This window comes from Pelodiscus sinensis, chromosome 1 (genome assembly GCF_049634645.1).
Source record: "Pelodiscus sinensis isolate JC-2024 chromosome 1, ASM4963464v1, whole genome shotgun sequence".
NCBI classification, from domain to species: domain Eukaryota; kingdom Metazoa; phylum Chordata; order Testudines; family Trionychidae; genus Pelodiscus; species Pelodiscus sinensis.
In genome coordinates this window covers 186,388,449-186,413,261 of record NC_134711.1, presented here as the reverse complement: position 1 = coordinate 186,413,261, position 24,813 = coordinate 186,388,449, and the positions used below count along the sequence as shown (strand labels likewise).

Genomic DNA, 24,813 nt, shown 5'->3' with positions numbered 1-24,813 from the left:
AAGCATCTGTTGTAGTAGAAAATAGCTTCTGACCCTCAAAGGAGAGGTCCTCAACTTTGTTCTGTACCTCCCTAGGAAATCCAGAGAGGTGCAGTCAGGAGACCCTATGCATGACTACATACTCCACAAGCAACCTTGAAGCGGTGTCTGCCACATCCAGTGAAGCCTGCAGTGCAGTCTTTGCTATGAGGATCTCTTCATCTAAGTTGGATTTAAATGAAGTTTTGTATTCCTCCAGCAGATGTTCAATAAAGGTTTTCATTTTCTTGAAGTGGTAGTAAGTGTATTTTGCTAGCAATGCTGAGACCACAGGACGTGCTTCTTTGGCCAGCACCATCCCTGGGGGTTTGTCTATACTGGATTACCTCGGTACCTGTGCCTTTGGAGCAGAGGAAGGCTTCTGAGGGAGACAAATGTTTCCTCTTGACCATTTTCTTAGCTGGAAGATCTCTCAGTGTTGATGATTGCTGCTCTGAAGCCGCTGTAGGTGACGTATGCTGTGGGGGAGGCCTGAAAGACCGGTTCCAAAGCAGGTCTTTCAGTCTTCTCCAAGGACAGGAGCTTAAGCTGCAGCTCCCTGGCTTTAAGGGATCTGGGAAAGAGCTTCTTACAATGGTGGCAGCTTTTTGGAGAATGCTTCTGGCCCAGGCACTAGATGCACTGGGCATGTTCATCCGATATTGGAAGGGACATCCTGCTAGTCAGGCATCTCTTAAATCCTGGCGAGCCTAGCATCACTACTCTACTATTAACTAATTAACTAGAGAAGAATAGGGGAAAACATGGGATTTTTTTTTAAAGGAAAGGAAAGGCACCAACAAGCGGATAAACCGTAACACTAACAACTATCTACCAATTAACCAACTAATGCTATCCAAGTAAAGAAACACCTAGCGCTGCTGGGTTTCCACCAAGCCTGGGATGGTTACCAGTGCACTTGCATTGGGACGCTCGCTGTGGCGCACGCACATCGGCACTTGGGGGGGATACTGCTCCTAAAAAGTTCCAGTTGTAAGTGCAGGAGCACCAAGACACCTACAGTGGAGCACCCACAGGGACACTCCTCGAAAAAGAAAAAAGCACCTCATTTTAAAGTCTGAATCTGTCCAGCTTCAACTTCCTGCCACTGGATCTTGTTATACTTTTGCCTGCAAAACTGACAAGTCCTCTATTATAAAATGTTTATTCCCCGTGTAGGTATTTATCAACAGTAATCTAGTCAACCCATAACCCTTTTTGATATGTTAAACTATTTGAGCGCCTTCAGTCTTTTGCTAGAGGGCATATTTCACAATCCTTTAATCAATATCGCAGCTCTTTCTAAGCCCGCTCCACTTTTTTAGCATTCTTCTTGAATTGTGGACATCAGAACTGGATGCAGTATTCCAGCAGCAGTTGCATCAGTGCCAAATACAGAATAGTAATATAACCTCTACTCCTACTCAGCAGTCCCATTCAGACATCCAAGTATCATATTAGTCCTTTTGGCCACAGCATCATTCTGGGAACTCAAGTTTAGCTGATTATTTACTATGACCTCCAACTCATTTCAACTGTTCCCAGAATAGATTCCTCCATCATATATGTATAGCCTGCATTTTTGTTTCTAGATGCTGTTTACATTTATTTATCATTATATTTTTCATTGCTTTCACCTGCCCTCTAACTTACCTTTATGTCTACTATTGATATTGAATCTATGCCAAATTCAGATTAAGCCATACTTCTACAACTTCTTGTTATAAAAATATTTCACTCTTTCCCCCCAAATTATTGATGCTTAGAACAACTGAAGTAAAAGGTTTATGGTCTAAGATCTCTTGATCATCAGGTCTATAAATAAAATTTCCTGTTCTTCTTGTGGCATAAGGCACTTCTTTCTAGCCCTGCTGCTGCATACTCTAACTTATGAGAATACACTTTTAAACTTTTACAAGCGTCTAAGAAGAGCAACAACCATAATGTCCCCCAGTAACTAGTATGAAGGTGACCTTTCCACAAAGCATGCTACTATAAATTACTTTTTTCTTTATTTTATATTAGGCAGCACCTTATTTTGAGAATACGAAAAATACCTATCAATTCATGCCGATATTCATTATTATATCTAAGTACAACAGAGAACAGTGTTAGGATAAGAACACTAATCAATTAAAATGGGTCAATAAAAACCCTGAATATTGATTAGCGATGGAAGATTTTTTTTTTTTTAATTACCTGGTCTCCAGAAATGTATCCAAATACATGGCATATTGCTTGTCCTTCTCATCAATATTCCTCAAGTACCTACATGCAAAATATAACAAATCCTGAAAAATGTTTACTGACAACCACAACACACAGTCTTCTATAAGCTTAGTTGCACATATATACTTGACAAATCTATGTATTTGATATATGTAGGTAGTTAATTTAGAATTTTCTCTCTCAATCTCATAAATGTATTTTCTGTTAGATAGGTGCTTTCAATCTGTAATCTGAATGTTATATAAGATTCTTTCAAGATGTGACTCAGCCCATCTAGCAAAACAGAAGAAGGGCTAATCAATAAGTGTGTCTAAAAACCCCCCAAACATCCAAGGTTGAAAGTCACAGGAGAATGAAAATACAGAAAGATGTCAAAGCAGATTAGGGATGTATCATCTCATTATAGGTTTTTGCAAATAGCTAAAAGTATCTAAAGTTTATTTCCAGCCAACTAATATTTCACGTACATATATTGTTGCTTCCATTTCTAAAATCATGAAAAAGAAAAGCAACATGCATCAGTTTTTAAAATGGACACTCACATCTCATTACTATCTGCAAGTTTTTTGGACGTATTCTTTGTTGCTTTTAATTTCTCTTGATTTTCTTTCTTTTCTTGTTGCCATTTCTTAACTTCTGTTTCTAAATCTTGGTGAAACCACTGCAACTCTTTCTGTGAAATCTAAAGGCAGAAAATATTTAAGAAAATGTAGTTACTTAATGACAACTTCTAGAGCAAGTTTTGAGGTTTTAATTGATATACCATCTAGCAAATGCACACTAACTAGTAAGCCATGTTCCAGTAGGATTGCCAAGTGTCTGGTTTTGAACCGTATAGTCCTGTATTTGAGCTTTTTGTCTGGGAAACATATTGAGAAAATACCGGACATATAAATGTCTGGTATTTTCTAATTAAGTAAACCAGGGTAGAGCGAGTATTATTCTCCCACAATCCAGGGATGATTCACAGCCTCCAAGGACAGTTCCAATTTCTACCTGCGCATGGACAGCCTGAGAGTGGAGCACAGTGCTGTGTGTTACTGTGCCAGAGACACAGCGAGAGGAAGCTGGTCTGGGCTCAGACACAAACTTCACAGGCAGTAGAGGCTCGGTGGCTGGTGAGGCCAAGCAGGAGCAGGCGCATCTGCCTTGGTCTGTGCAGGGCTCAGCAGGGTTCTGACCAGCTGCTCCCCAGAGCCAGGCTCCCACCATGTCCTGCTGAAGGGAGAAGCGGAGCCCAAGGCCAGGTCCGGGGCGATGCTGCACCCGGGTTGCAGGTGACTTAGCTTCCGCTTGGGCACTTACAACTCGCCCTGTTCTCCTGCCAAAGGCTCCTGCCTCCAGACCTCTGACCCCACGGACATGGAAAATGGAGGGTAGAGGGCTTTCTATGAATGAACGTCCAAAACACACTCCATAGAGCCACAGGATGATCTCGAGGGACTTGATGTCACCTCACTCATCCAGTCGGTGAGAGCATCCTCAGGATCCCACCGCCCAGGTGCTGCACAGCCCGTGTGGAGGAATGGTCTGAAGTTGCTCCCTAAGGATGAGTGTGAAACACAGAGCACGAATGTCTCTCTTATAACGGGAGGCTAGAGCAGGGAACCAAGCATGGCCATGCAGAATACCAGGTGTGCACTCTGCCCGAGTGATCCTCCCTCCTTCCATTCTGCCCCATCTGAATCCTCGGGCAATAAACTTCCCATATCACATATATTTGTTGAAACCATCTAGCAACCCTATGTTCCAGACAGTGTTTGATTCACTTTTATCTGAAAATAAACAGAGCCACTCAGAACAAGTGGAAAAGGCGTTCTGTTGTTGAAGCTAAGTTTTGTTGTGATGAGTACCACTTATGTCTCAAATGCATTATTGATCAATACGCTGTCTAAAGCTAAGGTTTTAAAAATCATTCCAGTTGCTCTTTATCTGTTACCCGACTCTGCAGTTTGCATAAAAATCTTACCTCATTTTCTTCAACTTTTTTTTTTAACTGCTCTTCTAAAACACTCATCTCTTCTGAGCTTCGGCACTGTAACTGTTCATATTTTTCCTTTGCTTCCTTAAGTTGCTCTTGTAATACCTGATGCTCTTTTTCCATACGTAAAATATCTCCCTGAAATTTAGGTTATGAAAGAGCTTTTGTTATAACGTCCAGTATCTTAGAGTTAATAACATGAATTCACAGCCCATTTACAGAAACAGATTAACGTGAATGATGGTCCAAGATCTTAGAGAATTTTGTTGACAGAAGGTTAACAAGATTTTTTTTATTTCAACCAAAGAAACAAATACTGATTCAGCACTGAACTAGCATGAACATTTTGAAGGTCTGCTCCCCCCTTGATGTGGATATAAAACTGCTATTTAAAATTACAAGGAGTTAGCTATTCTTATCAACTTGATATTTTTATATACCCCCCAGAATGGAGGGGATTTCTTCAGTATTGCTGGAAAAGAAGAATTACCAAATTCACCACTGAAACTGACTCTGACATTTGGGCAACAGCTACAGAACCTGCACTCTAAAACTGACATTTTTTTTAAATGACAACTCTATTAATCCTACACTATAACATACTAAAAGGCAGGCCGTAGAGGACTGAGTAAAAACCAAAACCCAAAGTCAGCCAGATTTATCCTTTCACTATTAAACTTTTTGGGGATGTTTTTTATCTCAAGCTCCTTTTGATCTATCCACAAAGAATGTTTTAATATATTTTGGAAGTAGTTTTGGTGATTTAAGCACTCGTCCCTCAAAGAAAAAAATTCCTAAATTAATAGATTTTTAAATTTCACAGTGTGACAATTTTTTGGATTTTACTAGCTAGATGCTAAATTAAATGACACTGTCCACTAATCATTGGGCCCTTAAATCTTCCTTATTTAATTAGCGAAGACTTTCAAAATATTGCCTAAGGAACAATACATGTACTTACTTGTTGAGTTTCAAATGGATAAAAAGGCATGGTATTAGCCTCTCTAGCTGTTAATTCCTGATTTACCTAGAATATAAACAACCATTAGTTATTTCAATAAAAATAAAAAAGTTATCTCCCATCTACACTTGCTACCAGTCCCTAAATTGTTCTGTAGTGTAGATGGAATATAATTTAAAGTCACATTAACATCACTCAGATCATGAGTAGGTCCCATCTAACTGACTTAAAAGAAACATTTTGAGGTATAACAATATTTTAAATGAGTTCCTTAAAATGGTTGCATGGATAAGTGAATACAGAACATTTTGGGTGAACTTTCTCCACTCCCAACTCAACAAACAGATATTCATATTATGTTTAAAGAGCAATCTCTTCCCACAGAATCCTTAAAAGAAGCTTGAGTGCGCAAGCAGAGTTTAAATGAAAGCTTAGGGTAGGTTTTTCAAAAACATTAATGATTGGCCTCCAGCTCCTACTGAAGGTGGGAAAGTTTTACCACAAACTTTGATGAGAACAGAGTTATGCCAACTCAGTGCTTTGAAAATGCCTTTATCAGAGTTCAAAAAACCAACTTATTACCAGAGATGTTAGTGTATAGTCATTTCAATGATTAACCGATAAGTATGGGCTTATCAGTAATCCAAACAACCACACACACACACACTGTATCAGGGGCAGCAAGGGTAGGGAGGCGACAGCTGGTGCCCACAGGGAGCTGGCTTTTAAGCTCAGCCCCCACAAGCACCAGATCTTGCAAAGCTGCCTGCCCCACCATCCCTGCAGTGCTGTCTCTGATAGAGAGGCATCAGCATGAAGGGCAAGGGGGCAGGCGGGAACTAGTACATATGGAAAGCCAGCTCTGCTGAGCTGAACTGCCTGCCCCCCACCCCTTGCTGCCTCCCAAAGAGGCAGCAGAGGGGAGGGGGAAGTGGGAGCCGGTGCTAAGGGAAGGGGGTGGCTTAAAAGCGGCTCCCCATGAGCATTGGCTTCATGGAGCCATCCCCCCGCCCCCCCCCACACACACACTGCTGCCTTTGTATCAGACACAGCAGCACAGGGGGAGGAGGAGGATTATGGAGCAGCCTCTGTCCACGCAGAGCTTGGGCTCCCTGTGGAGAGAGGCAGCTGCTGCTGGGGACAATCGAATAATTGTGTAACTGATAAGATTTTGCAGTTACATGATTATAAAATGACATCTAACAACCCTAATTATTACCATAAATAATGTGTAATGTCTGAAAATTCAGTTTAATTATAAATTTGCATTTGACAAACTGTAGCACAGCCAGCTCTGGAAAAGTTAACCGCATTAGGGACAGGGCAATAATAGACTCCTCCTTCAGAAAATTGTTATATTTTTAATTAGTACTTTGTTAATATGACACTGATTTCTACCAGTGCCTGTTTTATTAATGAAGTAATTTTTGCAGGTGAGCTGTCTAGTACCTGCAGTAATTTCAGAAATGCACATTGGAAATTTTTTCAAATGCTTATTTGCAGCAACATTAATATTTTCTGTTTTAACTTCAACTTTCAGAATCCCTAAGAAATTCCTAATATTGAAACAATATTTATTAAAATATAGCACAGTTCCATTTCTCATGGTACTACAAGTCTTAAAAATGTACTTTTGCTGATCTTGCAAGGATACAAATATGGCACCACAGCAAAGATATATAATTATTAGGAATATGAGGGGATTTTGTTTTCCTTTGTGTTTCATTATGTGCAGATCTTAGTTTGAAAACTTCCAAATGGAAAAACAAAGAACAACAGTCTAATTTTCTTTCCTTTGGTTTGAAAAGAGATGAGGGGACACGTTTATTTCATTTATTTACAAAAACTAGGCGCAAACACATTTTCTAACAACTTTTCATTCCTATACAAATATCTCCTTTCTTGCATTAACATAACCAACTGATATCAATGTAATTGTGAAGGAGTTAGTGAAGTGGTTTTTAGGTTCCATAAAGGGGTTAATCCTGCAAACACTCAGCTTTAAGTGCTAAGTGCTTATTAGTATCTGTGGGACTGGATTCCAAAACAGTAAGTTAAATTTAGTTTTAGCTCACAATGGACTGGTAAATACATATTCTGAAATCTTTAATTTAGCTTACATTAACTTAAGATGACAATTTAAATGCCTATGTATTTTAGACTACAGTTTAGACCTCCCTGGTCTGGCATCCTAAGGACCTAACTGGTCTTGGATGAGGGATTTTGCTGGACCAGGGGAGATCATTTCTGGCCCCCCCACAATTGACTCCTTAGCCCTGGCTTAGCCCACCAGCCAGCTCCCCACCTACTGCTTGGTCCCACTGCCTTGCCAATGCTGCTGAGCAGCCGCGTGCTGGGGCTCCCAACCCCATTGGGCAGCCACTGCTCCTGCAGCTCCCAGCCCTGCCAAGCAGCCATGCAACAGGTCTCCTGGCCCACCGAGCAGCTGTGTGCCAAAGCTCTGGGCCCCACCCAGCCACCACTGCTGCAGCTCCCAGTCCCATCAGGCAGCCATGCACCAGGACTCCCAGACCTTCTTCCGTGCCCTAGGTGGTCCTGCCAGCAATTTGCTTCGGGCAGCCTGCTGCCCTACCAGCCCTGCAGGGATCTTGTTACTGGCCCTCCACTGGGACTCTGGTCCTGAAACATCTGTGTCGGACCACGGATGTTGCCAGACTAGACAGTCCTGGTTTAGAGAGTTTCAAACTGTATTTTATAAAATACAGTGAATGTTTCATTTACTATGTATCAATTTAAACAACCACCAAAATTAAAAACAAAGAAGAGCTTTCTGCAACCTATCAGATAATTTTTACACTGACCTATGTAACATTCTCCTCCTGGTAAAAGATTACTGTAAACTTCAAGCATAAAAAACTCCATGTCCCTTTAAAGCATTAAAGGAACAAATGTGAATAAGCTGCTAAAATGTGACTGTCTGGACTGACAGCTCTAGAGAATTAAGTGTTCTATTTATCAAACAAAAACAGGCAAGATTTAATGCATTTCTAGTAATTTCTAGTCCTTAAAAGATTCTCTTCCTTTGATTTCTTACCTGAATAGCTATCATCTTTGTAAGTGGAATATTTTTCATTACAGGAGTACTTTTATTCTCTAGCTCCATCTTAACAGCAGACTGATCATATTTAACTTCCTTAATACTGCTCATACTCTGGTCAAGATTATCTCCATAAATGCTGTAGATCGACTTCCCCAATACATACTGAGGGTCCTGGTATGCTTGCATTTGATTTGGTATATGATTGCCAGATACGTACTCTCTGTCTGATATTGTTGCTTTATCAATATCAAGAGGAGCTTCATAATCAGCATATATATAATTAGGTTGCCTGGCAACATCTGGTATAGGAAGTATTTGAGAAATCATTGGGAATGTTCTTTCACTTTCATAACATGAGGAAACCTCACTCAGAGGTAAATCTTGATTATCATACATAGAGGAGTGCAGCAATACATCTGAAGAAGATAGTGATTCTTCTATGGTATTGATACTCCGACTAGGCACAGAATACATGGAGATATAAGAAATATTTGAGGAATGTCCTGGGATTGAATAATCTAGATTTTCAGAATTTGTTACTGTAGTATTACTAGGAACCGGCATATAAGACACTGGTTTGAATTCCTCAGCAGCTGGGTTTAATTGTAATCTGCTTTGATAATTTTCATTAATATTTTCATAAGCTATATGATTTTCCTCTTCATTTCTAGTATCTTCTTCTGTATCAGTATTTTCCGTAAGTAGAACTGCATGTTTCATTAAGCCAATAAGATCATCCATCATAACAAAACGAAGGGATTCTAGAAGGAAAGGTTTCAGACCACCTGCATCTTCCACAATCTTACAAGCTTCTTCAGGGAAATGTTCATATTCTCCAACTAACAATTTATCATCAATTTTCATTGGACCATGTTCCTCCAAGATCTGGGAGAAATAGCTTGAAAAAAAATTATATTAATTAATCCAAACATTTTTCATTTCTTTTAAAGCCATACTTGATATTTACATTATTGTTTTAACAATAATTTCTACAAAGACAAATAGCATTAATAATGTATTAAAAACTTTTGAAATGATTTTTTTCCAGAAGAAAATACATTAATCAATGCATGCTAATTCTAAATATTTGCTTTCTAGACCTCTTCTACAACTGTGACTCAATATTAACGTCTCCAAATACAGTGACAATATAAAAAGGAGATGGCCAGAGCCAAGAATTGAAATTATGACTTTGTAGTAAGCTGAAAAACAATCTCACAATTTACACTTTGTTTCTCCAAAGAGAAGCTAGTGCTATATACTTTATCTGAAGCATTAGCAAGGAAAAGGTTGCACATTGTGTAGTTAGCTGAAGAATATGGATATTAAGACAAATCTTTGGAAATATAAACAGGAAATAAAGCTAACAGCATAGAGAAAGTGTTACTATAGAAAACAGTGGGATGATAGTTAACAGAAACTAAGGGCTTGTCTCCACTATGCTGAGAATTGATGCTGCAGTGATCAATCTACCAACTTTCAATTTATCATGTTTGCTTAGACATGATAAATCGATCTCTGAGCACTTTCCCACTGATGCTGGTTCTCCACCAGGATGAGAAATATAGCCATGTCAAGAGGACAGCAGGCCCTGCTGACCTTACTGCACACTAGACTAGGGAATGTGAAAGTGTAACCGGGTACATAGTTAACCAATGAGCCTGGGCTCACTGCTTAAGCTTCACGGTTACATGCAGGCTCCCAGTATACACAGGAAGCCAGCCGCCCTGTGCACATTGGCTCCTGGGGAGACGCCTGCCTCTCCCCGTCCTCTTCTCTCTGATGAGACAGCAGTGCAGGTGAGGACAACAGGCAGGAGTTGGTGTTTGTGGGGAGCCAGGCTACCCCACCCCCATGTGTACCCACTGAAATTTTTCAATAGGTTACATGTTTACTTCATTAAACATATTTTAATAGCCCCTATATTAGATGTCGTGATAAGTCGACTTCTGATATGCTATCGTAGTTTACTTAAGCTTTACTATAGAGCCCACAGTTTGTGTAGCCATTTAACTGCTATGATTGTTAGGAATTACAGTGTTACGTTTTTAAATGCATCCCTACTTCTAAGTCAGTTGGTTCACACTTAACCAAGGGTTGATAGAAATCAAGTGTTACGAACTGCCAGCTATTTAGTAGCCACGGGGAAATAAAACTGGTCATCTCTGTTCAGTTAACAGTCTGATGTTCATATCAAGCCTCATACCAGCACAATTTGTACTTAGAAGTCTTTTAGTCAAATCTGAAGCACATTAAAGGGGAATGTATTAACGAAAGAGATACATTCTGTCTCCAAGGCTATCAATATTTCAGTATTTCAATATTTCAGAAACAACTTCCAGCTTTCTCTCTTCGATAGAATTTCTTGTTTCCTTATCTCAGCATTTATATGGATATAACTGGTCTTTAATTTATTCTTCAAAAGTCTGAGGTATTATCAATTACACTGTACATTTAGATTTTAGGATGTTTTATTTCTGTCTACTGGCTCAACATTTCTTTGTTCAGAAAACACTATAAATTAAATCTCAAATGGATGATGCAGAATTAATGTACATAAAAGCTTGAAATTTATGTGCAGAACCCGCTCTGCAGGGGACCAAAGACCCTGGGTCCTGTGGCACCCCAGGTGCGCTCCCCAACCCAGGTCCGAGGCATCTGTGACCAGAGTGAGCGAGGGGGGAAGTACAGTGAAGGGGATCCCGCTGCACACCACAGCCTCCTTAGTCCACCATTGTAAGGAGGCTATTACCTCCGGAGGCACTGTGAGAACCATGTCCCAGGGACCTCTGGATTGGTTGAATCCCATCCTTTGCCAACCAGGTCTGCAGAGGCCTGAGCCTCATTCGGGCATGGCGTACCACATATGTACACGCCACCATGTGCCCCAGTAACCTTGAGCAGATCCGGGCGGTCGTGATAGGAGATCGGGTCAATTCGGAGACCAGCTCCACTATGGACAAAGCTGATGGTTGTTGCGGCACCGGGGGGAACAGGTGGCTGTTGCGGCACCAGGGGAACTGGCCTCGGTGCCGAGAGTAGTGTTGGTGCTGAAGGGTTGGGCCTCGGTACCCGGGGTTGAGCCAGTCGCGGCACCGGAAGGCCCAGTCCTAGTGCCGGTTGCGGTGCTGACGCGGAGCACGATGGCGCTGTCGAAGCCGGTATCGGGTGCGAGACAAACCCCTAAGAAGTCGACGTCACCATCGATTGGGGTACCGGCAAGTTCCACATGGTCGATGCCAGAGCCTGTGACAGTGCCAAGACGTGCATCAGTGCTGAAGAGACTGATGCTGAAGGTCCCAGTGCCGATGACTGGAACAGCACCTCTAGGAAGTTGCTCAGTGCCGGCGTCAACGATGATGGTGCCGTAGACGTTGCCACAAGACTAGAGTGGTACGGCACCGGGGCGGCCAAGAGGGGGACAGAAAACGGTCCTAGCACCGAGGAAGGCCGAGCCCAGTCGGGTGCCGAGTGAGGTTTGGAGGCCTGCGTTGATACCGGCACCAGTGAGGAGGCAAGCGGTACTGGTCCCACCAGGGATGGTCCCGCCGCATAAGTGGCCTGAGCCGGCTGATCATGCCAGTGTGGAGGCGAAGCCAGAGTCAACACGGCCTCCAGCGTAGGTGACCTCGACCCTTCCACTTCAACTGATGACGGAGGGGAGGTAGTAAGGCTAATGAGGTCCTGCACCACCTCAAAGGTGTCCGGCGTGGAAGGGCGGTGCGAGGGTAATTGCCCTGGACTGGACGGACGTCCCACTCACTTACGCCGCACCGTAAAGGATGAGGATGTGTGCACCAGTGAGTCGGCACCACGGTGCAGGCCCAACCTGGATTTCCAGCTTGGAGACCTCCCGCGAGACTCTCTCAACCTCTTCGGTGCTGGAGAGTGAGACCGGTGCCGGGCCCTCGATGCCGAGGTCCTGCCTCGGGGTGGAGCATCTTACGTAGACGCCAGTGCACTGTGTACTGCAGAGTGCCCAGCCGGTACTGGCTATAAAGCCGCATCCATGAGGAGGAGTTTTAGACAAGAGACTCTCTCCCTCTTAGTGCGCGGCTTAAAAGACTTGCAGATCTTACAGGCGTCTGTAAGATGGCCCTCACCAAGGCACTTCAGACAACTGTCGTGAGGGTCTCCTTTGGGCACGAACTTTGCGCAGACAGGGCACGCCTTAAAGCCTTGCGGCCCTGGCATTCCTCACCCCCGAAGGGGGAGAAGGGACAAAACAAAGAGTCACTAACTACCTAACTAACTGAACTATTTAGAATGCTAAGAAAAACGGGAACCATTAACTGATCTAAGAGAGAGACATGCTCCAATGACCGTCACGGGCGGTAAGAAGGAACTGAGGTGGGGCAGCGCCGGCAGGGGTACTTATGCACTGCCATGGCGGCGCCACGCCGGCGCTACGGGTACCGCTAGGGAAAACGCTCCAGAAGACGTGGTGCGCACACCTAATTCGAATGGACATGAGCAACCACTCGAAGAACAACACTATAAATTAAATCTCAAATGGATGATGCAGAATTAATGTACATAAAAGCTTGAAAATTTATCCAAATTTGCAATAAAATTGAAACAAATGAATAGAGAAATGTACACCTACTAATATAAACTTTCACAAGTTGGGTCTGGGTTATTATCCAAAAGTCTCTGATAATTGTTACTGTCTGAAACATTGTCAAACAGAGCTTCAAACTCTTCCACTTGATCACGAAGATATTCTGGAATTATAAAAGGCTCACCAGGATTCATAAAACTTCTGTGGGAAAGAAAAATCATATGATTTAAACAAAACAAAACAAAAATCACACATCTTAGTTTACTGGACTCCTCCAATTGACCTAATACATAGGACACAAGATGAGTCAATAAAACTAATTTTAAACATTTTTAATAGTAATGCTAAGCATAACTTGATCCTGTGAAGCAACACTCTTAAGATACTGAAATTTTTTTTTTAAGACTAACTACAAAGCTTTGGTAAAGATCTTTTCTTTTCTTTTTTTTTAAACCTTTAAACTCTGATAAGTACTCTCAAACTCAACTTTGATCTTAAAACATTTTTGGGTCTCATATCTGTTTATGGTATTAATCCTTCCAAGCAGGAACTGTATCTTTTCCTTGTTGTGTAACATAGCACACTCTTGGGTGTTGTACACAAAATAAAATAAAATTGCCTGTTGATACTCACAAAGTATTTTCTTCTGGAAATACACTGTCGTCTTCTCGGGTGACTGCACCAACTCCACCAGAAAGTACTAAAATAGGCTAAATTAAATATATATATAATTTTTTTTTAACTGTGCCACATTATATAAAATTCAAATATCTTCAGGCTATTTCAAATCCTGTTTTAATTTGATTTGTATTCAGATGCCCAACAATCAATATTATTAAATCTGACCACCATAATTACAGCAAAAATTAGAGGGCTCAGATTAAGTTTACCCAAAAATCCTTCCAGAATTAAATGATCGTCTGTTCTCCAAAACTAGTTGTAGAAGCAGGAAAGGGACATTCAGAACAAAAAGTCATTTTGGACTATCTAAATCCTATAATATGTCCCCACCTTTTCATTAACTCTCAGATTTTTCCAAGCTTTTAGGAAGCTACTTTCTGCTTTTTCAGTTGCTAACATATCCCATAAATACAATCAGAAGAATAAGGGTAAGATATTCCACAAGTAAATATATACACCATCTCACACAAAGTGGATCCTCCTCATAGTCCCGATCACTTTTTCCTTTATTGATTACTGTACAGGAAGCTGTTGGAATGATAAAAGCTCCAGTGCCAAATCTCTTTGCATTTCCAGTGTGAACTGGGGACTAAAAGTCTATTTCAGCTTTGAAGTAATCTCAGTAGATAGAGGAATTCAGTATCATAGAGACTGGTTTCTCTCTATCCCCCTTCCCCATAACCATGTACTGATGTGCGGATCAGTACACTGCAAAGGAATTGTTGGAAATGCTAATGTGTCCAGAACCCGAATTGTATGAAACTATTAGGGCTTATCTAGACCACATTCGTCTGTTGAAAGAGGAATGTAAATGAGCCCAATCGAAAGTGCAAATGAAGTGCAGATTTAAATATCCTGCGCTTCATTTGCATATTTGCTTCTGATTGCTGTTTCAAAAAAAGCGCAGTCTAGACGCAGTTCTTTCTTACAACAAAAAAAAAAACCCCTTTCAAAAGAACCCACATTGAGGAGTATGGGTTCTTTCAAAAAAGTTTTTTTTTTCCCCTGAAAGAACTGCATCTAGACTGCACTTTCACTTTCGAAAAACCCTTTTTCAAAACAGCAATCGGACGTGAATATGCAAATGAAGTGCAGGATATTTAAATCCACAGTTCATTTGCCCTTTCGATCGAGCTCATTTACATTCCTCTTTCAACAGAGGAATGTAGTCTAGATGAGGCCTTAGTGTATTGTCTTTCAATCTTTTGCTTTCTGTAGCTACACATTTCTAATACTAGCTTAATTGCTACTTACAACATGAACGGTACCTTTACATTTTCTATCTACAGATTTCTTTTTCACACGAAGAATACTTCTCAACATGTTGTTTTAGAAAATAAAGATTTAGATTTTTAAATATTTCCATTTCCAATTTTTAGTGAATCAATTTAGAGAAATAAACAATACAAATAGTACTTACTCTTGATTCTTTTGTTTTCTTCTTCTTACTTTTGTTTTTAACTTTGATACCATTAGTCTAAAACAGAAATAGAGAGTCAGTGGCTACTCCTTATGGAGAAGTTACCATGTGTTTCTTACAATGGCACACTCAGTTGTTAAATTAAAACTCTCCTTTTGTTTTGAATAATATACAAGGTACAGCAAACTGTATATTTTTTCACTTCTGGAAACCCACATGGGAAAATAACTTGGCAAAAGTCTTCTATTTAGACTGGTTCACTCACATGAGTTTCGTGTTTTCCTCATTCTTCACTTTTACTAAGGGGAACATAGGTTTTAAAAACAGAATTGACAATTTTTCTATTTCTGCTGCTTGTTCCCCACATGAAGCAATGATCTTCTGTGGCAACTTTTGTAACAGTCTACTGTGATGTCACAAACAACACAACTTCATATAGGTTACAAGCATCAGAAACAAGGCAACTATACATCATCACATTTGTATGAAAAATATCTCTATGTGATAAGTGAGGAAATTAAGAATATCAGGGAGGAAATTAAGTATTATCCTCACTTACTGTTAATAGGAAATGTGAACTAAACTGATAAAATTATTTCCTCTCTGATTTTTCCTAATAAAATATTTGTCTTCTCAATTTATGTTTAACATTAAAGTCTAATTTAGAACAACTAACTGTAGCAATATCTTGTATTATTAGCTGACTTTGGTATACAAATAATACACCAAAAATACAAATATTTTAATACAATAATTTGTACATTACTCTTCAACTTTAGTTTCCCCTGAAATTGGAAGATAGCATGTAGGTCCACATTCATTAACCTCATCAAAGCACCCATTCTGTGTATCAGAAGATAATTGATATTGCATAGGTCAGGGGTGTCCAAACTTTTTTCAAAGAGGGCCAGATTTGAAGAAGTGAATATGCGTGAGGGCCGTCCCCACACTCTCAGCCCCAAGGCGGAGGGCCCGCAGGGTCGGAGGCAGGCGGAGAGCGCAGGGCACGCCGGCCTCACGGCGGCCCGGGGTCAGGGCGAACCCGCAGCTGAGCGGGGGAGCGGGGCTGCGGACGTGCCTTACAGGGCAGGCTCTAGGACCGCGGAGGCCATGGGCGGCGGCGGCGCGGCCGGAAGCGGCGCGCTGGGCACGCCAGTTCAAAAGAGCGCCGGGGAGTCAGGAGAGGGGGAGGAAGCGGGGGCCGTATTAAATCGGAACACGGGCCACAATTGGCCCATGGGCCGGACTTTGGACATGCTTGGCATAGGTGGACTAACTAGCATGCAGACTAGATACATTTTTGAACAGAATACTTCGAACACGAGCAGTACTGATAGATGAATATTCTGTTATTGCACTTGGCAGAAAGGTTACAAAAGTTGTATGGCAGCAGATATGATTCAGAATGATGGCTAGCAAAGAAGGCCAAGTTTTAAATCAGAGTTGTACTCTAAAAAGTGACTGTAAAAATGTTAATGTTTAGTTCTCAGTTGGTCTCAAATAGCATGAGCAAATATGCTGAGATACATAGTAAAAATAATTGTTGCAATTACTAGCCTTGTAAGCTCAACTTGAGTCAAATTGGGTTCCTTCCCTGTCACTTACTATTTTCCAATGTATACCAAAACAAGTGGTCAGAGTTACTGTAAATAATACACATGCAAAAAGACTCTTGACTTCAATTGGAGATTCAAAGTTGGCAGTGAAAGAAAAAACAAAAACAAAAAGAAAAAAAAAGCCTGTCTTTTACCCATAATGTGGTAAATCCATCTGACCCACCACTACCACCACAATGCTATTTTTGCTTTTCACATCAAATCTACACATTACTATCAAGTACTGTTTCTAATTGGAGATTGGTTTGTAAACCATTCAGGCCTTCCAAACAAACACATAATTTTCATTTCCTATTTTGCAAGTCCCCTTAAAAGAACAGTAAGTGTGCATGCATCTTCATTATACTTTGTGTCTACTGTGACGGTATACTGTTGAGCCTGTATTTATTCATTTTTTCCATTATTATTTAAAAAACTTACTGAGATATCTTCATTTTCCTGCTTTTTTAATATAATGCATGGACCATCTATTGAAAGGAAAATATTAAATCACTTGAAACAAATATAGTTATAAAGTAGTACATAAAGTATTAGATTCTGTAAGTTATGAGATTTTTTTTGATAAAAAATAATCTTTAAAATATCACCCTAAATAAAAAAGTTATTCTCTAAAATTTCATTCCTGCTAAGAGACATGCATATGATTAGAGTTATAAGTACTGATTTTACTGGAACTATTAATATGCTTAAGAATAAACATATGCATACATCCTTGTAGGATTGAGATTTAAAAGTGGAACATAGTATCTTTCATTGTCACACAGACTTGACAAAGGCTTAGTATTTCCATGTACGCTAAAGTTAAACTTCTCCAAATTAAAACACTTTTATTCTGAAGACAGAACTCTATGAATTCCTTTAAGATATCTGCTGTAAATACAAAATCCACCTTCTCAACAAATCAATGTAACACCTGCTGTATGCTCTATTTCCAATTTTTTAAATACACGGGTAAAACTTTTTATATGCATAACCTAAATTTTAATCATATTTACCAGGAATCAAAGTAATCCCTTCAAAATATGTGTTCATCATGTAAAGCTACAACAGGACAATATTACAACATACATGATGCTAATTATTAGTTTCATTTTATTTAAATAAATCTGAACTGTAGTAGCTGCATCCTTTTTTATATGCTCCTGCCTTTGCAGACTCTGTTCAGTTTTCAATATGGAATTTAGAAGATCTAATATGCAATTTACTGAAGGTTTTCATAGAATACTCCCCAATAACATAGATGGAGAGTAAAAGCAAGCGTAAGAGGGCATTAATAGAATAGATACACTGTATACATTTACCCATTTTATCAAAGAATTCATCTAATGCTTGATGCAAAGATGGAAAATTCTCTCTATTATCCTCTAATAGCCATATTACACAACGAGTTTCATTCAGTGATGCTTCATAGAAACAGTTAAGAATTTCATTATCTTCATAGCTGGTCAACACATTGCCAAATTTACTGCCATACTTCTCATTCCACAGAATGGTTATAAACCTCAGGTCAAGCTCTTTAACAAAATCTCCATAACGAGAGAAAAAGATCTTTGTGGCATCCAAACCTGAAATGAAAAAAGTTAGAATCTGTTAATGAATTCAATTCAGGACTTTGGTCATTCCAGTTTAGGGCTGAATGCTGAAGATCTCCTACAGAAGAACAGTTTGCTCCAAAACCAGATATAAAGTTGCCAAAACTGGTCTTTACTGTAGCCCTGAAAAATGCAAACCATCAGAACTATTTTTACACTACAGTACCATCAATTTAAAAGTACGGTACATGTAATTTTAAAAAACTAATTTTAGCTAATTCTTGCATATGCTACAAGTACAATTGAGTAAGACATGTAACATACACCCAATATTGTAATCAAATAAGAAGCCAAAAAGAGCTCTATAGCTGGGCAACTTCACCAAAAAAATTAAAAGATGATTTATTCAATCTATAGACAGAAGATTATCATTTCAATTTGTAAGGTCAAGACAATAAATAAATTGGTTACTTTGTATAAAATGTTTAGATCATCCCTATTGTTGCATAAATTGCAAGGTTTCGTCCCCTTGGAGGCTAGTCTGATTTACCCCAAGAAGAGAGTCACACTTTCAGGCTGGGTCCAACTCAAGTTTATTGGTTGCAACCAAGGTACGGCTAAGGAACTCAATGTTCAGATCAGAGCCGACCCCCAACATCTCATAGGCAGGGGTTTTTATAGGGTTCACATCTTTCCTGGTTTAGGTGCCTTAACATGATAGGTTACTTCATCTTTGACATTTAGCATTCCTATAGGTCAGGTTAATTTTCCAAATGAGGTTAAATACAGTGCCTACTTGCTGAACAATGGGCAAGCCATACTTCCCTTTTTCCTTTCCTGCTTGAGCCGGTCACAAGTTTAAAGGATGTGGAATCTATCCATATCTCTACTTAACAGAAGACTGGTTTCACTTCCCCTCGTCTCCTTATTATAAGTTATTACCTGTGATAGGCCTTGACCTTTGTCATGTCTTACTCCTATACAAATAGCAAATATATCTAAGCATTAGCAATGTATGTATATTGTACGTGTCCCTCATAGGGGAATCAATGGCTCCGGGGGATTTGACTTCCCTTTTACACATCACTATTTTATAAACTGTTTTCTCCTTCTTGGATTTTAAGAAACAGATTCTCCACATCTGATTTTTTCCTACTGGCAAAGTGCCATACAATTCAGCTGCAAAGAGACCAATAGTTAAATTAATTTGTGTTATTTACTCCCACCTTCATTTTAGGACTTAATTAGCTATTGACAGAACAATATTCAGTTCTTTGAAATGCAATACTGAAAAAGAGCAATTCTATTCTGGAATTGCTACTTAAAATGCCACCTTACTACTCAGATGTCTCTTGTTTGTATAAACACCACCTCTGGCCACTTCTGTGATAGGTTCTTTTACTGTTTTCAACAGCTCTGAAGAGCCAAGTAGGGTTTCCCAGGTGTAACTGAAGGCAGAATTTTTGCTGCAGAATATATTATGTGACAGACTGCTGGCTAAACCAGAGCTCTGCCACTACAGTCTGGTTCAAAAGGCCTATTACAGCCAGCTGACCAAACCCAGGCCTAAAGAGTTAACAGAAGCAGCTGTGGGCTTCATTAGCCAGAGGGCTATAATAAAGCAGCAGGAGGCGAAGTGAAATAGGGAGGAGTCAGGGTGTGGCTGAATGTGCTCCCAAACCAGAAGGAGAGGCTGACTGAGTTAGCTGCTAGAAAACCAAAGCTTTGTAAATAGAAGGTGGTGGGGAAATTGGTACTGACAATAAAAGGCACAAGTGACTGCACCAGAAAGGGCCTCTAGCTGATTTGTGGACAACGAAGGTGTCCCAGGGTGAGCGGCCTAAGTGAGGACCTTGCCACAATGATTAAGGATTATACCACAAGTCAGAAAGAACAAAGCCTGATTTTACAATCCCCAGTTGAGAATACAGACCTGGCTGCTAGGGACCTTTTAGCCATCTTTTAATTTATAAACTGAACAAATTTAATGTGATAACAGAGACAACATGAAACCTCATGATAGCATACTAGTAACTTTCTAGTAAATGGAAAAAAAGCAAGGTGGAAAGTTTGCTTAATTGTGTAATTTCATATGTAAATTAAGTCATCTTATAGTTAAATAAAATATGACCTACCAAAACTGTTAAGATCTTTTATCCACTCATGTAATTTGGGATCCACTTCTTCAAGTTCACTCAGCACATGAACAAAAATTCTTGTCTTTACTCTATTCTTCTTCTGAATTAAATGATTTATGAGCTGCTCCATCACTTCATTTGATGTGCTGCTACTTGAGGAACACATTCTGTAATCCTCCTCACTTATTACCCACCAAGAAAGCAGTTCGCTGAGAAGTCTGGAAGTGTCATGTACACCAGTTCTTATCTGTTCAACATTCTGCAAAATATGCTGTAGGACTCTATCACTAGCAAATAAGTGTCTCTGAACATGATCTATAACAAATAAAGCAAGATTGTGCGTCAGTTTAGTACAGGTGCAACCCCAAAATTCAAATAAACTTTACTACATTATTTTTAAATGCCTTTTATCGTGTGAACTGGAATTCAAATTTAAGTACAAGAAGTGCTACTTATACTTGCTATAGATTAACAGAATTTTAAAATAATTTCTCATACTGATAATTGAATTTTATATGTATTAAAAACTGATTTACAAAAGGAGCAAACAACACTATCAATGAATATGAGTGAGAATTTTAATTACCATTAAGTTAAATTTAGCTTCTAATTATCAACACATGGAATGCATATGTACCCCTTATTGTCTAGCTGGATGTAGACCAATGTGGATACATGCTTCTGAATATTATGTTTTAAGGATATTAAAGCTGTTGAGTAATCACAGATAACTCTTGTGATTAAAAAATTAATTTTGATTAATCACAAGTTTTAATTGCATGGTTAAACAAAAGAATACCAAATGAAATTTATTAAATATTTTAGATGTTTTCTACATTTTCAAATATACTTATTTCAGATACTACACAGAGTACAAAGTGTACAGAAATTACTTTATTTTATTATTTTTATTATTACAAATATTTGCACTGTAAAATGATAAATAACTGAAAAATACTATTTCTTTTGATCTCATGCAAGTACTGTAGTTCAATCTGTATTATGAAAAGACAACTTAAATATATGGATTTTTTTTTTCTTACATAACTGCACTCAAAACCAAAGCAATGTAAACTTTAGAGACAACAAGTCCACTTAGTTCTTGTTTGGCCAGCTGCTAAGAAAAACAAGTTTGTTTACATTTATTGGAGATAAAGCTGCCCACTTCTTATTTACAATGTCACCTCAAAGTGAGAACAGGCCCGTGAAACTTTTGTAGCCCACACTGTAACAATATGGCTTTTCTGTCGCCATGTTGGAAGGCCTGTGCTAGGCCTGAACCAAAGCTGCCTTCTGCAGCCAGACTGAAGAGTAGCAGTCATTACTGTAAGGCCTGGAGTCACATACTCACAGTTCCATATAAATTGTATTACAAAGTGTCACACCAGGTTGCAAGGAGGGACTTTGCCCTGATAGCTCCCTCACTGTCACCAGATAAAGAAACAGATCTCAAGATGGGTAAAGAAATTTGTGCGTAACACCATTCTGTCTGGTAAGAAACTGCTTATCAATAGAGGATGTTGTGGAATCCTCATCCTATGAGCATTGTCACTACACTTTCCTATTGTTTGACTGTGTGATCTGTCTGGTTTGTAACTGTCTCTCTCTGCTGTATAATTAATTTTGCTAGGTGGAAATCAATTAAGGTGGTGGGGTATGATTGGTTAGATAATTTTGTTATGATTGGTTAGTAAAATTATACTAAAATAATTGGTTACGGTATAGCTAAGCAAGACTCAGGCTTCATTATATAAACTGGGGTTCAAGAAGGAAAAGGAGAGGAAGATCATCAGGAGTAACAGAAGGAAGAAAAGGCTAGAAGAGGACTAGGAGGAAGGAGAAGACCTGGAAAAGAAGAACTCACTCTGAGAGACAGCCTAAGACCAGAGAGACTGATATTGCCTGGCCAACAGGGGAAGTCTTCCTGCCTGCCGGTATCAGGATTGGTGAGCATGACACTGTGTGCTTAGCATGTGCATTCTGCTTGTTTGAGAATTGTCAATAAATAGAGGATAAGAACATTACTGTGTGAGGCTCTTTCAAGTGGCTAAAGATCCTGCCAACCCGCAGGTTGTTGTTACACCCTGAGCCCTAGGAATTGGGTAAGGGTGGGTGTGTAAATTTACAGGGTTGCACCTTTAGCCCTAGGAACTGGGTAAAGGTGTGCATCCCTACAGTGTAGAAGGGATAAAGAAATTTGTGCTGGTAACACTGCAAGGTATTTACATGCCACATATGCTAAATATTTTTCATGCTTCAACCACTATTCCATGGGACATGCTTCCATGCTGAGGCCAGTTTAAAAATGTGTTAAATAATTTGTTACTGATGTTCTTGGGGAGAACAGTGTCTCCTCTGTTTTATTCGCATTGTGACATATTTCATAGCAGCCTTGGATGATGACCTAGCACATGTTATTCATTATAAGAACACTTTCACTGCAGATTTGACAACATGCAAACAAGGTACCAACGTAAGATTTCTCAACAAAGCTAGAATACAAAACCCAAGATTCAAGCATCTGAAGTGCCCTCCAAAATCTGAGAGGGAGGAAGTGTGGAATTTTCTTTCAGAAGTCTTTAAAGAGCAACACTCTGATGCAGAAACTACAGAACCCAAACCACCAAAAAACAAATTAATCTTCTCCTGGTTGGCATGTAACATATATCAGGCCACTCTGCTTTTGATGATTATAAAGCAAACCTCATCATCAGCATGGATGCAAGTCCTCTGGACAAGTCCTCTGGAATGGTGACTAGAGCATGAATGGACATATGAATCTTTAGCACATCTGGCATGTAAATAACTTGTGACACTGGCAACAACAGTGTCTTGCAAACACCTGTTCTCACTTTCAGGTGACGCTGTAAAAGGGGTGTGACCAGCATTACCTTCTGCAAATGTAAACAAACTTATTTTTCTTAGTAATTGGCTGACCAAGAAATAGGAATGAGTGGTCTTATAGACCCTTAAGTTTTACATTTTTTTTTAATGAAGTTAACTTTCACAATAGAGATTGCACTGTAATACTTATATTAGGTAAACTGAAAATACTATTTCTTTAGTTTTTACAGTGTAAATAGCTGTAATAAAAATACAAATGGAGTGAGCACTGTACATTTTGTATTTTGTTGTGATTGAAATCAATAGACTAAAAGCTTCCTTAAATCTGAGATCCCCTCAGAACTCCGCATTAGTTTATCATCCTGCTACAGCATGGGACTTCAAACTTGGTGCTGAATTGCCTCACTAGACCACCATTCAAACCATTAGCTACCTGCTGATGGTACTACTGTGAGTCATTTGTGTAGGTTGTATTTGCTGGGTATATATACCAGGTGTAACTAGCCCTGTAGGCAACTGCATATGTAGTCTTGAGTGTCATTCCACAAATGTTATGGCTGCCATCATAGTTCCTGTTACCCCAAAAATATTCTCACTAGAGACCATCCAGGGTTACACTAGTATGGGTTTATTTCCACTAGGTAAAACTAAAGAGGAGAAAGCATCCACCAAAGGTTTAAGCTAAAGAAGATATATATCGCACGCACGCACGCAAGCAAACACCCCTCTATTCATTCACTCAATCACACCCATTCATTCCTGCCCTCAGGCAATCACACACTTACACAGATATATGGGTTGCAGAAGGAGCCAAGGCATGTGGATCCTGGAGGGTCTGTCTGCTTATCATGGCTGGGGAAGCTGGTCAGGAGGAAAGACACTGGAAGGGAGCTTCTCAGGATCAGTGGAAGGAAAAAAGAGAGCGTCTCACATGTACTCCTTCTCTTTATATAGTGTCAGAATGGCTCCTGTGACTCATTCACCTTGTCATCAGGGAGCATGCCCAGGCTTCCCTTTATCCAGCAGAGAGCATGCCCAGACTGTGATGACTCATTGACATGTGGTCCATTGTTCCAAGCCTTCTTCAAACACACTCACACTCTCTCTCCACTCACTCAGGGGAGAATGCAGCTTAGGGAAAGTTACAAGCAAGGTGGCTGCATGTTACAAAGATTACAAAGTTGCAGTTTACAGTAAGTTTGAGAGTTACACAGATTGCAAAGATTGACAAGGATCATAATAAATTGCAGTTTAAAATCTTAGACCTTACAGTTTGGTGTAGCTTTAGAAAATCCATGTATATAAATCTAGTGAGCTCAGGCGGAGGCTTTTTTATGCAATAGTTCCCTCTAAGGTGCACACCAGCATGGCCATGTATGAGAGAATCAAGGGCCACACAACTAATTAATAGACCTCTGCAGATGCAACCCTACTAATTAGGTGCCTCTTGGACCTTGGAGAGAGGATGGTAGGGATAGGTGAGTAGAAATAGGAGGTGGGTGGAGAAACTTAGTTCAGGATGGCACAGGACTCCCAGTCTTAGCTGGGCTGCATGTGACAGCTGGTGAGAGACATGACTTTCCCCAGGGGCCACCTCTCTGCAGCCCCATGCTGGCCCACAGCCAGATGGGCTGCTATGGCAGGGAGAGTAATTCTCAGAGCACATTCTCACTCTCCATGCTAGATATTGATGTTGTGGCATTCGATTTAGCAGGTCTAGTATAGTCCTGTAAATCAAATGCTGAAGGCATCTACAGCCAGCATCTATACT

General features: G+C 39.9%; 2 protein-coding genes across 6 annotated transcripts in view; one reads left to right on the top strand and one right to left on the bottom strand.

The window, feature by feature from the left end:
- VPS26C (VPS26 endosomal protein sorting factor C) overlaps positions 1-13,009 on the top strand; it is a 75,101-nt gene extending 62,092 nt beyond the window's left edge. For both annotated transcript variants that reach the window (XM_075911823.1, XM_075911841.1), the window contains exon 8: positions 76-13,009. In XM_075911823.1, the coding sequence (XP_075767938.1) occupies positions 76-278 (203 nt within the window). In that variant the 3' untranslated portion in view covers positions 279-13,009. The remainder of the gene's footprint in view (positions 1-75) is intronic.
- TTC3 (tetratricopeptide repeat domain 3) overlaps positions 1-24,813 on the bottom strand; it is a 158,214-nt gene that overhangs the window by 18,343 nt on the left and 115,058 nt on the right. For all 4 annotated transcript variants that reach the window (XM_075911810.1, XM_075911801.1, XM_075911793.1 and 1 more), the window contains 11 exons: positions 20,196-20,513; positions 17,830-18,093; positions 16,949-16,995; positions 14,913-14,969; positions 13,445-13,521; positions 12,857-13,012; positions 8,245-9,148; positions 5,190-5,255; positions 4,217-4,366; positions 2,790-2,929; positions 2,218-2,286 (listed from right to left, as the gene is read on the bottom strand). In XM_075911810.1, the coding sequence (XP_075767925.1) occupies positions 2,218-2,286; positions 2,790-2,929; positions 4,217-4,366; positions 5,190-5,255; positions 8,245-9,148; positions 12,857-13,012; positions 13,445-13,521; positions 14,913-14,969; positions 16,949-16,995; positions 17,830-18,093; positions 20,196-20,513 (2,248 nt within the window). The remainder of the gene's footprint in view (positions 1-2,217; positions 2,287-2,789; positions 2,930-4,216; positions 4,367-5,189; positions 5,256-8,244; positions 9,149-12,856; positions 13,013-13,444; positions 13,522-14,912; positions 14,970-16,948; positions 16,996-17,829; positions 18,094-20,195; positions 20,514-24,813) is intronic.